The sequence below is a fragment of the Apodemus sylvaticus genome, chromosome 1 (genome assembly GCF_947179515.1).
Source record: "Apodemus sylvaticus chromosome 1, mApoSyl1.1, whole genome shotgun sequence".
NCBI classification, from domain to species: domain Eukaryota; kingdom Metazoa; phylum Chordata; class Mammalia; order Rodentia; family Muridae; genus Apodemus; species Apodemus sylvaticus.
The window spans coordinates 74,333,984-74,347,510 of NC_067472.1; the positions used below are offsets into that span (position 1 = coordinate 74,333,984).

General features: G+C 43.7%; 1 protein-coding gene across 1 annotated transcript in view; it reads right to left on the bottom strand.

The window, feature by feature from the left end:
• LOC127695112 (deleted in malignant brain tumors 1 protein-like) overlaps window positions 1-13,527 on the bottom strand; it is a 122,935-nt gene that overhangs the window by 41,175 nt on the left and 68,233 nt on the right. Inside the window, exons 26-32 of the mRNA XM_052197021.1 lie at window positions 10,170-10,387; window positions 8,937-9,248; window positions 8,166-8,198; window positions 5,882-6,035; window positions 4,234-4,451; window positions 3,329-3,640; window positions 85-135 (exon numbers count right to left, since the gene is read on the bottom strand). Coding sequence (XP_052052981.1) covers window positions 85-135; window positions 3,329-3,640; window positions 4,234-4,451; window positions 5,882-6,035; window positions 8,166-8,198; window positions 8,937-9,248; window positions 10,170-10,387 — 1,298 coding nt within the window. The remainder of the gene's footprint in view (window positions 1-84; window positions 136-3,328; window positions 3,641-4,233; window positions 4,452-5,881; window positions 6,036-8,165; window positions 8,199-8,936; window positions 9,249-10,169; window positions 10,388-13,527) is intronic.

Sequence of the window (13,527 nt, forward strand, 5' to 3'; positions counted from 1 at the left end):
TTGGCCCTTAAACCTGAACCTACTTCTCAGTGTGACTTTGCCAATGCAAGTTACAGCCAACCAATCTAGAACAACTGCCATTACCTGAGATCATATCACTCATGGGAAATGATGGTGCTGGCTGGGACAGAGAGGCTATGAAAGACATAAGAGTAGAAAGTCACAGGTAAGCCTGTTTATTTGAATTATTTGGGGAAAAAACCAAAGTCAGATGTGTTCCATCTGTGCATCAAAGAATGAACCCAAGTCACCACCTGAGCTTCTGGATTCCTAGGTCCATTCTGTTTTGATAATGGATACTAGAATATAATTTTCTTTCTTTTTAAAAACAAACTGTGACCACAGTGATAATAATCTATGTGAAGCATCTGTCTTGCTAGTTGGTTTGGTATTATAATTCTTATTTTAATTAATTAGCAAGTTGATCAATTAGAGACAAGATCCCACATAGCCTAGGCTAACCTCAAACTTGCTGTGAGCTTGTTGTATAGCTGTCATGTGGTTGCTGGGAACTGAACCCAGACCTTCTGGAAGAACAGCAATTTAATTACAATTTAAATAATATCTCTTACATGATTTATTGTCATTGTGTGTGGCGATTTGAGTGAAAATGACCCCCATAGGCTCATGTATTTGAATGCTTAGTCCTCTGCTGGACTTTGCGAGGATGTGGAGAAAGAGGACACTCCTCCACTGCTGGTGGGATTGCAAGCTGGTACAACCACTCTGGACATCAGTCTGGCGGTTCCTCAGAAAATTGGGCATGATACTACCTGAGGACCCCATTATACCACTCCTGGGCATATACCCAGAGGATTCCCCAGCATGTAATAAGGACACATGCTCCACTATGTTCATAGCAGCCCTATTTATAATAGCCAGAAGCTGGAAAGAACCCAGATGTCCCTCAACAGAGGAATGGATACAGAAAATGTGGTATATTTACATTATGGAATACTACTCAGCAATTAGATATACCACATTTTTTGCATCCACTCTTCTGTTGAGGGATACCTGGGTTCTTTCCAGCATCTGGCAATTATAAATAGGGCTGCTATGAACATAGTAGAGCATGTATCCTTATTACATGGTGGGGAATCCTCTGGATATATGCCCAGGAGTGGTATAGCAGGATCTTCTGGAAGTGAGGTGCCCAGTTTTCGGAGGAACCGCCAGATTGATTTCCAGAGTGGTTGTACCAATTTGCAACCCCACCAGCAGTGGAGGAGTGTTCCTCTTTCTCCACACCCTCTCCAACACCTGCTGTCTCCTGAATTTTTAATCTTAGCCATTCTGACTGGTATAAGATGAAATCTTAGGGTTGTTTTGATTTGCATTTCCCTAATGACTAATGAAGTTGAGCATTTTTAAAGATGCTTCTCTGCCATCCGAAGTTCTTCAGGTGTGAATTCTTTGTTTAACTCTGTACCCCATTTTTTAATAGGGTTGTTCGGTTTTCTGGAGTCTAACTTCTTGAGTTCTTTATATATATTGGATATTGGCCCTCTATCTGATGTAGGATTGGTGAAGATCTTTTCCCAATTTGTTGGTTGCCGATCTGTCCTCTTGATGGTGTCCTTTGCCTTACAGAAACTCTGTAACCTTATGAGGTCCCATTTGTCAATTCTTGCTCTTAGAGCATACGCTATTGGTGTTCTGTTCAGAAACTTTCTCCCTGTACCGATGTCCTCAAGGGTCTTCCCCAGTTTCTTTTCTATTAGCTTCAGAGTGTCTGGCTTTATGTGGAGGTCCTTGATCTATTTGGATTTGAGCTTAGTACAAGGAGACAAGGATGGATCAATTCGCATTCTTCTGCATGCTGACCTCCAGTTGAACCAGCACCATTTGTTGAAAAGGCTATCTTTTTTCCATTGGATGTTTTCAGCCTCTTTGTTGAGGATCAAGTGGCCATAGGTGTGTGGGTTCATTTCTGGATCTTCAATCCTGTTCCATTGATCCTCCTGCCTGTCACTGTACCAATACCATGCAGTTTTTAACACTATTGCTCTGTAGTATTGCTTGAGGTCAGGGATACTGATTCCCCCAGATTTTCTTTTGTTGCTGAGAATAGTTTTAGCTATCCTGGGTTTTTTGTTGTTCCAGATGAATTTGATAATTGCTCTTTCTAACTCTGTGAAGAATTGAGTTGGGATTTTGATGGGTATTGCATTGAATCTGTATAGTGCTTTAGGCAAAATGGCCATTTTAACTATATTGATTCTACCGATCCATGAGCATGGGAGGTTTTCCCATTTTTTGAGGTCTTCTTCCATTTCCTTCTTCAGAGTCTTGAAGTTCTTGTCATACAGATCTTTCACATGTTTGGTAAGAGTCACCCCAAGATACTTTATACTGTTTGTGGCTATTGTGAAGGGGGTCATTTCCCTAATTTCTTTCTCAGCCTGCTTATCCTTTGACTATTCAGCAATTAAAAACAACGAATTCATGAAATTCTTAGGCAAATGGATGGAACTGGAAAATATCCTAAGTGAGGTAACCCAATCACAAAAGAACACATATGATATGTACTCACTGATAAGTGGATATTAGCTCAGAAGCTTGGAATACCCAAGAAACAATTCATATATCAAATGATGCCCCAGAAGAAGGAAGAGAGGCCTCTGGTCCTGGAAAGGCTCAGTGCAGCAGGAATAACAGGGGAATACCAGGATAGGGAAGCGGAAAGGGGTTGATTGGGGAGCAGGGGGAGGGAAGAAGGCTTATGGGACTTTTGGGGAGGGGGGATCCTGGAAATAGGAAATCATTTTAAATGTAAATAAAGAATATAGCTAATAATAAAAAAGAAAGAGGTAGGTCCCTGGAGGCAGGCATTGAGGTTTCAAAAGCCTAAGAGATTCCCAGTTAGGTTGATCTGCTTCTCTGTGTGGATGAAGGTGTGAGCTCTAGCTACTGCACCAGCATCATGCCTACCTGCCTGCTGTCATGCTTCCCACCACAACTGTAACCCCTCTGGAACCATGAGCCCCAAATAAAGCATCTTCTTCTCTAAGTTGTCTCAGTGATGGTGTTTTATCATAGCAATCGAAAAGTAACTAAGACATTGTGTTTGTGCTCAAGTATGGTCTGTTTGCAGCATGCGGCCCTGGTTCTCTAAGCCGATCAAGTCTGAAGCTTCCTTCTAAAAGGAACACACATGGTCAGACAAAAGGAAATGGCTATGAAGATTGCACCTTGAGTAGCAGGTAGGGGTGTTGGGAACAGTGGCCTGGGGACTGTCCTAGATTCTCTTCCTGTTTTCTGTGTGGTAGGGCAAGAGGATCCCAGCAGTAGAAAGTCACTAACCCACCTGGTTCAGAACCCAGCCCACCTGAGCAGACAACACCAGCGTCTTCGTGGTGGCCACAGTTGTGGGCGAGCCAGCCACTGTGCAGACATTGCCACAGTCTGGCTTCCGTTCCCATGCATTCCACATCATCCAGGACAATGGGGCCTAGGCCTCGCTCAAAATGTGCTCTGCCAGTGGCTACCACAGCCCCACCACAGCCCAGCTGCCGGCACACCACCTGGGCATCTCTCAGGTCCCAGCTGTCGTCACACACTGTGCCCCAGCTGCCATTGTAGTAGAGCTCTACGCGGCCCTCACATGGGTGGCTGCCATTGGCTAGTCTGAGCGCCACATCTGAAAAAGCAGAAGAGCTTCAGTCAACCACCCTGAGGCTCCCCTTTGTCAATGAGCACTGCAAGGGAAGGAGGCCATGTTCTCGGCCTTGGCTAGCTTTGGGGGCTCTGTCCTCACAAGGGACAGGGCATCTTATAGGTTAGGGCAGGCTGCTGAGCATTGTGGGCCTGATGGAAATGTGCTAGGTGATCCAGGGAGAGGTTTGTAACACCACTCCTTCCACACATAAATTTGTATTTCACAAAACTCAAGAAAGGCTCCTGAAAGCCTTTTGTAAAGTGGCAATACTGGGCATGTAAACGTGGTTGAGCTACTGTTTGTGAACTCATTATGAGCATAGCTGTGAATAGGACAGGCTCTAACGTGATGCTGGCTGAGTTCCCTTTCCTTTAAGAGTTCATGGACCTTTAACCTCAGAAGATGCAACATGCTCTGAGCCATCTGCTTAGCCAGTCTCTTCAACTTACATCCCAGGAGCTATAACTGACAGGGAACTTGAGAACCACTTTCAAATCCCTAGCTTCCGGTGACTGAGTGGCCCTCTGAGTTCAGAGTCCCCAACCAGGGCTGGTGGTTGAAATGAAAGGGCCTACCTGTGTCTTTCTCATCTTGCAACAGAGATTCGTAAGATGCAAAGAATCCGATGTTGGTGACGATGGCGTCACTGTGGAACACCACGCTCATGTGGCTTGAGGAAGAGGTAAATACTGGGGTTGTCTCAGAGCAGAATCTCCCCAGTGAAAATGGTTCACTTCGTGGGCCATCAAAAATCTCAATGAAGTCGTAAGGGCAGCCGTAGAAATTTTCCATCCTGTGAATGAAACGGCCTCATTCAAGCTCCTTTCTTTCCTGGGTCTTTTTGTCTAGAAGCGACTTCCCAGGAGGTTACAGCAAGGGTCAGCAAAGCTACTGCAGACCTGTAACTCCTCCCACGGGTTAGAAGAAGGGCCGATCCCACTGGCTTAGGCAAAGGTACTTTTCTATTTTGTATTAAACATTTCCACACAATATGCTCTGGCTGTACGTTTCCCTTCTCTCAGCTCCTCCCCACCTCCATGCTCGCCCACCCAACTCCATGCTCTCCCTTTTCTCCCTTTAAAAGAGAGAAATAAACAAACAGGAGACTCACACCCCCACCCCTCTCTCATACACACATACAAACCCACAAAAACGGAACTCAAAATATACAAGCAAAATATCGGTAAGACAAAAATACCCAAACAAAGCAATTTTGGACAAAAACAAAACAAAACAAAAACAAACTACAAAATACCATTAAGTTCATTTTCTTTTAATTGTTGACATTTTGATTCAATAATATCTTTTCAATGTGAGTTATAAGCTCACAGAACATAATTTACATGATACTGTTGGCTTATGGCAAAAAGTAAAAATCTGTCTCGACCACACTTCATTCCCTTTTCCAGGAACAGATCCCTTTCCTCCCACAACAGTTTGCACAGGAATGGTGGCAGATTTGGCAGTTACCCACTCTTTGTTGTGTCTCGTTCTGCAGCATTAGTCACTTAGCCTGTGGCAGTAAACTTAAGCTTTCGATCAGCATTAGTAGGCACTTGAATGTGCAGCTCACTTGGGAGAGTTGCAGCTCGTTAGTATTTTATGTAATATTTATGTATGCATGTGCAACATGCATTCAGACCTCCCTAATTCCTTTCCTTCAGATTCCTCCCTTACCTCCCTCTCCACTCCTCCCCAAATTCATATGCTTCTCTTTTTAAATTTCATTTTTACCTATTTGTTTATATTGAGACAGGTCTTACAATATAGCCCTGGTCAGCCTTGAACAAATAGAGATCTCCCTGCCTTGGCCTCTGCTGTGCTGGGATTAAAGGCATATGCCACTATACCTGTGTCTGTTTGTTTGTTTAATTTTCTCTCCACTAAACCCATTTGGTGCTTTCTGTGTATGCATGGGTATGGGGCTATCTAACGCAGCATGGGTAGCCCTTTTAGTGCCTGCATCCCTGAAGAAGAGTGGCTCTCTCTCAGTAGCTATCAACTGCCAATATTTCCTCAGACAGAAGTGGGACTTCATGAGCCCTTTGCTTATCCATGCTGGGACTTTGGGTGGCTTGATATTGTGCAGGTCTTGTGCATGAAGTTTAGGCTGTTATGAGCTCATGTGTGCAACAGTTCTATTGTATCCAACAAAGAGGTAGTAAGCCTGATACATACACAGCCAAGTAGTGACAATTATATGATCAGAAAGTATTTACTCACTTGACCACTTCGAAGGTGAGTCTGATGTGGGCACTGGTATCCACTTGTATGTCCCAGGCACATACCACATTTGTAGGGTATTTTTTAGGATACCAAGGACTGGAGAAGGAGCCAGAACTATTTGTGAGTAAACCACCACAACGGAAGACTTCATCTGTAAAAAAGTGAGGAAATGCCATGAGGAGACACTGACCTCTGCTGCTTTTGCTTTGCTTTCTTTTGTGTTTTATCAGCGTCAAGAGGAGAGACAGTGAAAGCAGAAGAGTAGAGAAAGCAAGCTGGGTGTAGGAGTTCACACCACAGTCCCAGCACCGGGAAGGCTGAGACAGCAGCTCAAATGCGAGGCTAGCAGGAGCTCTAGAGTCTGAAGAAAGACAGCTATGCCATCAAAAAGAAGGAGGGGAAACTTACTTGTTGTTGTGATGCATTTTTAGTGCAGTGTGTGTGTGTGTGTGTGTGTGTGTGTGTGTGTGTGTGTGTGTAGGATAGAAGTGGGCATTGGATCCCTTGGAACTGGAATTTATAGGCAGTTGTGAGCTGCCTGATACAGGTGTTGAGAATTGAACTCACATCCCTTGCAAGAACAGCAAGCACCCTTAACTGATGAGCTATGCATTGAGCTAAAACAAAACAAAACAAAACAAAACAAAAAAACCAAACCCAACAAACAAAAAACCACTTTTTTTTTTTTTGAGATAAGGCTAACATAGCTCAGGCTGACTCTATACCTGGTGCGACCTTGAATCCCAGAGATCATTCAGCCTTTACCTCCTAAGTGCCGGAATTATAGGCATGTACCATCATGACTACTTTTATGTAATGTTAGTGATTGAACCCAGGGCTTCCTGTGTGTTAGGCAAGCACTCTTCCAACTGAGCTACACCCCCAGCATCAGTATCAGCTTCTTTATAGATGAACATTCATGTTGTGAAGGGAAAACGATAACATCTAGAAGTGAACAGGCTTTCTGAACTCACGTGCACAGGAAGGTTTATGTGTGCAAACCCAATGAGGCAAAAGCCACAAGGATAATACAAACCAAGGTAGCCTTTCCCAGTAGGCTGTGCTGCAGAACAGCTCATTAGAGCAGTGATTCTCAACCTGTGGGTTATGACCCACCCACAGGGGTCACATATCAGATATCCTGTACAGCAGGTATTTATATCATGACTCATAACAACAGCAAAATCACAGTTTTATGAAGTTATATGAAAATGATTTTATGGTTGGTAGGGGTCACCACAACATGAACTGTTAAAGGGTTGCAGCATTAGGAAGGTTGAGGATCCGGAAATGACTTTTTTAAAAGAAATCATTGGGAAGCTGTGAAACTGATGTAGCATCTTAGTTCCTATGTAAGGAAGCCAAAGTCAGCTCAGTATAAATTGCCGTAACCAATTATAAGCTGCCAACGCACCTCTAACTGGGGACTCCCCAGGGAAGGCCCTGGCAAGATTTTACCAGACATTTGCCTTGCCTCCAATGTTGCCCCATCAAAGCCTGTCCCATTGGTGAAGCCCCAGATACCTCTAGCTGCTCAACTCAAAATGGCTATCTGCTCAAAATTTCAAAATCCTTTAAAACTTTAATGCTTACCTTTTAATAACTATATACAAACTGAATCTGGAATTAAGACCAAGATGAACTAAAGTATCCAATTAGGGCAGAATGCTTGGCTTTGGTGTGGGATTATCTACAGACCCTGTGCAGCAGCTTCATGCAAATTATAAGAAGAAAGGGTGATTTAAAGTGGGAAGAGAAGTGTACACAAGAGGAGCTTACGTGAAGCTGCAGCTCCTGCCCTGACGTCGCCAGTGAAGCCAGTGAGAATGCACATGATCAAGAATCTGCATCCGTATTTATTCTTTTCTTAAAATACTGAAAACTACTGACCTTCTGAAGCCATCATTCCCAGTGAACAGAGATGGCACGTTTGTACCTCATCAATATGGTCAGGGGTACCCTGGAGTTTCTGGTTCCTTGCTCTGTCTAGACTCTTGTGATATGATCATCACCGCTGGTAGTTGGTACTCTCTCTACTGAACTGGTAGTGGAGAGATTTCATCTCTGGTAAATCTGAACCCCCTCTTTCTCCTATCTTCTCACCCTCTGTAGCAATTCAGTCCTGTTGCACTGCCAACTGTGAGGGATGTTATTGCTTTGGCTGATTAGAAACAGAGCATCTAATCGGGCCCTTCTCTTCACCCTCAGAACTTGAATGGCAGCTGCGATCCTCACCCATGAAGACCCTGGCAACTGATTTGGATGAATTGACAGACAGTACCTGCTGGTTCTCCACTTGGTGCATCATCGATACCTATTCAAAGACAGATGTGAGGGTGAGAGAGAGAGATTAAATAAGGTGGTCACATAACTCTCCAGAAGAATCTGGTACTTTCCTCAGAAGCAGACATGCTCTGTTCTGGGCCATTGGAAAAGTAGACTTAAAACTCAAGCAGGCTAGTGAAGGGATCATCGAGCCAGAGTGAGGGAGCTCAGTATGTCCTTGTGGTTCAGGTGCTTGTTTGATTTTGTCCTATCACTGTGCCAGCAGAGGCCCTATAACAGATGAGCTCAGCCTTTAACCCAGGACCTCGGCCAGGTAGTACTTAGAGAACGTGGCTCTGCATGTGGTGTTAGATATGTCTTTGGAGGGCTTATCAGTTGGGTACAGATGCTATAGCCTCTACTTTATAGGAAGCTATGAGTATTACAGGAGACTTCAGAGGCACTGGCTGTAGGACAGAGTTCAGCACTCAGAACACTTAGTGGGCACTAGATTGTTAGCAGCACTCAGGCATGCTGTGCCAGGAATACAATTCCAGTAATTCTAACCATTTATACAATTGCTAATTTCCAGGTGAGATTCTGTCATTTACAGATGCCAGAATCTAAGAATGAAAACCAATTCTTAAGTAAATTGACTTAAAAACTGGCTCAAACCCCAGAGTTCATTGCTGACTGCTTGCCTGCTGGTGTTGACATCTTTCTTCCCAGTGGCTAGGAGGTTGGCAAGGCTCTCTCCCTGAGATGTGATATAAGCCATGCCACTCACCTGAGCAGACCACGCTGGCATCCTCATGGTGCCCACAGTTGTGGGAGAACCATCCGTGATGTGTGCATTGCCACACCTTGGCTTCATCCCCCATGCACTGCACATCGTCCAGCATGATATGGCCCATGCCTTTATCGAAGTAGCTCTCAGCTGGGGCTGACATGGCCTTACCACAGCCGAGCTGCTGGCACACCACCTTGGCATCAGTCAGGTCCCAGCTGTCATCACACACTGTGCCCCAGGTCCCATTGTAAGAGATCTCTACTCGGCCCTCACACCTGTGGCTGCCATTCACCAGTCTCAAGGCCATCCCTAGGAATGGAAAAAGAGGTGCTGTAGAGGTGCGTTGTCCTCAGATTCTAGAAGCATCTGCTGGTTGAAAAAATGTTCTCCATCTTGGCCCCTCAGGGTGGTCCTGTGACCTGATTCCCTAAAATTTTCTGACTGCTAGAAAGTAATTAATGTCTTAATTTTTCACTCTCTCTCTCCCTCCCCCCTCTCTCTATGTATGTATGTATGTATGTATGTATGTATGTATGTATGTATGTATGTATATATGTTTGTGTGAGTGTGGGCACATGTGTAGAGGACAGAGGACAACTTTGGTTGTTGGTCCTTGCCTTGTTTGAGACAAGTCTTTTCTTTACCACTGTCTCCAGTTCACACAAGCCTAGCAGGCTTGTGAGTGTCTGAGAAGTCTCCTGTCTCTGCCTCCTGGACTCAGTTCTTAACCCAATGAGCCAGCTCCAAGCCCAGTATTTTAGAGCCTCTTAAGCTCTCAAAAGCATTCCAGCTGGAAGATAACTTACATTAAGCCACTGGAATGTTCTTGTACCCTGCAGCAGAACCTGTGAGGTTCACAAGTGTTCTGGATGGTATGTGATTAACCCAGCCAGAAGAAAGACTGACAATTATACCTTGTGACAGTTCTAGAATAATCTTTCATATTACCTCTTTCCTTCCTTTGAGAAAGGAAATGGGATTCTTTCAGCACACACACAGTGGGAGACAGGAGGCCCCAGCCATCTGTTTCTAGATGCTTAGTGGAGGAAGGCAGTGGCTGTGACTGGCAGGGCAGGGTAAGGGTTCTGTCTGGCAGTGAAGATGCCACTCAGCAGAGGTGGACACATCAAATATGATATAATTCAGGTCTGATTTCAAAAAACTCTTCTCTCTAAATGGGATAAGGCACAGCCAGTGTACTTCCTGTACAGCGGGTGTCAGGATACCCACCATTTTGCCTTTCGCCTTGCTGGATGGTGTTGTACAGAGCATAGAAGCCTGAGTTGGTGATCATGGTGTCACTTTTAAACACCACCGTCATGAAATTTGAAGAGGAGAGGAATGTGAGTTCTGCCCCAGCACAGACTTTGCCCATGGAGAGTGAGGCAACTTGCTGTCCATCGAACACTTCCACAAAGTCATAAGGGCACCCATAGATGTCCTCTAGTCTGAGAGGATAAAAGCAGCATTAGTCTCCTCAAGTCAATCCGCCATCTCCTTCTTCCCTTCCATACTCTTCATTCCATGCATAAGAACCCCTTGAACCCCCCCTCCACTTCCCCTCCTGGACTATCCTGATCTGTCAGACTTCCCATTCTTATCTGGTCCATTTTGGCGGCCTCCACCAGGAAGCCTAGCTTTCAGTCTCTCTGACCCTTTTCTTTTTTACCATAAATATCTCTTCAAGGTTTCTGACCCTTTAATTGGAGTCCTACTTTGGGTGGTGGTCAGTGTCTTTCAGAGACTCGCAGAATAAGATGCTCAGGAAGACCCTGTGTCACAGAGATAATGATGGAAGGGCCTCCTGGGAGGACTTATCTCACCGAGGTCCCAGACTGCCCACGTTCCTCTAACCCATGTGAGGAGACACGGCAGTTGTGCCAGACATCCCGTGTGCTGTCTTCTTCTGCCTTGACCCCCTGCCTAGTTTACAGGTATTGATTGCGTTGACCTCATAGTACACTGACCAACTCCTCACTATCTGAAAGTTTCCACTGAGTTAATGGTTTGCTTCAGTACTGTTTGTCTTTCCATCTAGAATGTAAACTCATAGCATCAGAGGTCTTCTTTGTTCTATTCAGCACTGTAAGCCCAGCCCTAGACAGGAGCCACGAGGGGTGGGAGCGATGAATATATGTGGAAAGCACAGCAATGTCTATCTAACATAATAAACATTTCATAGTGTGTAACATGATATATAATTTCTGAGCAAGTAGCCATCTGTATGTCCATTATACATTTCATTGCAAATACATTTTTGGATATATGTATGTCCACACACCCAATGGGCACACTTTACACACAAATTCAATACTAGATTTTAAAATACATCTATCCCAGTGAAGTAAAAAACCAAATACCTACAGCCAACACATTTTTGTTCTGTTTTGTGTTTGAGAAAGGGTCTCTCTATGTAGCCCTGTCTGTCCTGGAACTCAGTGTGTAGACCAGGTTGCTCTATACATAGAAATCTGTCTGTCACTGTCTACCAAGTGCTAGGACTAAAAGCACGCACCAGCTGCAAAAGAACCCATTTTTAAAGAAAGAAACAAAGAAACAAAGAAAAGCAATGATACAATGTATGTGAAAGGTACATCAGAGCGAAAGTAGCAGGTATTAAACTGAAATGGGAGGCTATGCCCAAAGCGTCCAGTGCAGAGGAGCCAAGCTCGCCCCTTGATTGTTATTTGTAACATGAATAGCTGAACTGGAGCTATTTCTTGCAGGGGACTGTGCTGGGGCTGAGACTACTGCTCAGTGGTATGGTATTTGCATGATAAGCTTGAAGCTTTGAGTTCAATACTCAGTGGCTCAAAAGTAATAAATAAATGGTTACTTTTATCTAAATGTATTAAGGAGAGATAAGCTTAACTAGAAATAGCTAACATAATTACATAGCTAGGGATGATCCCTATGGGCTGAATCAAATGAGACAATTCTACAGCTGCTGCCAGGTGACAACTGTCTCCCGCCCCCCTTCTCTTTTTACTGCTGTATGCTCAGATTTTCCTCTGTGGTTCCTTCATGCAGCTCCTGAAGCAGTTCTTGTAAGTTACCTAACTCATGAGTCGTTGCTTGCCAAATCAACTAAAAATACCAAGGTACCCCCAATTTACCCATTTTTCATAATCTGAATAATTATTACTTTCAGAAACAAGAATACTTAATAAGAAAAATAATTAAACAGAAAAACCATGTATCTCTTTCGAGAGAGGGTCTCTCGCTGGCCTGGCCTTCAAGGATCAGCCTGGTTCTTCCTCCCCAGCAATGGGGATATAGGTATGTATCGCCATACTCAGCATTTCCTTATGTAGGCCTTGAGGATTGAACTCAGACCCTCTTGCTTACCAGGCAGCACTTTACTGACTGAGCTACCTCTCCAGCCACTGTGTATAGACACAATTTTACCACCTGAATGTGAAGCAAAGTGCTGTGGGGATTGCAAAAGGAAACACAAGCCTCAGCATAAGGCAGGGTTTCTTAATCTCAGAGCTTCACCACTGTGCTAAGATGGCACTAGGGGAAGAAATGGAAGGCACTGTCTAGATCATCACGAACAATTAATAGCCTTCACCTCCATCCTGTCCTCCAACTGATCCTAATTATGACACCTAAAAATGACCCCAGACCTAAGGAAATGCCTCAGAAGTAGGTATTACAATCACTTCTAGTTGAGAAGCCCTTTGAAAAAATAAAAATTTTGTAGTCCAAGAAAGAATATGTAAATAGCAATATATTTCAAATTAAAAACCATCAAACTCCAAAATTACCAACTTTTACCTTGTTCTGGAAAATATATTAAACTACTTTAAAATCATAATCAATGCACTTTAAAAGTATAGGAGGAATTTATGTCTCAATAAATAAGTATATAGGAGATTTGGGAGGTTACATCTGCTTGGGAAACACAGTGAGGGTGTGGTGTGCTCTAGAGTATATGAGATTTGGGGGTTACAGCTGCTTGGGGGGGCACAGTGAGAGTGTGGCATGCTCTGCTTTACTGGACGAAGTCTTTACACCTTTAAAGGGAGAACTTGGACCATTGGCTGCTGAGGGTAATGAATGCAGACATAAGGAAACGCAGAAGTCCGGACAAACTAAAAAACAAAGTCAGGAAGAAGAATGACCGGGATATGACAGTGTAGGAAGACAAAACTGGTTTCATTGTATCTGGAAAGGTTTTGCTTTTAATTAAGAAATTACCTATATTACTATATGTATATATTTGTAGCTGGCCTTTTGTACTGGAGGATTTAACTAAGTATGAGTCTAAAATATTTGACATAAATCTTTGTGCTGAGCACGTGTAGGCTTTTTTTGGGGTCCCCATTCCAGAAACAATACAGCAGGACAACAATTTGTCCCACATTTATATTGCATTCTCTGAGTGTTATAAGTAACCTGGCATGATTTAAAGAACACAGGAAAATGTGCAAAAGTTACATTTAAATACTATGATACTTCATATGAGATTCAGACTTCTGTGGCAGCTGAGGGGGGATCTTGGAGTTAATCTACAAACACCAAGGGACAATTGTATATGCAATATATAAAGGTATACATATAAACATATATATGTAAATAGACA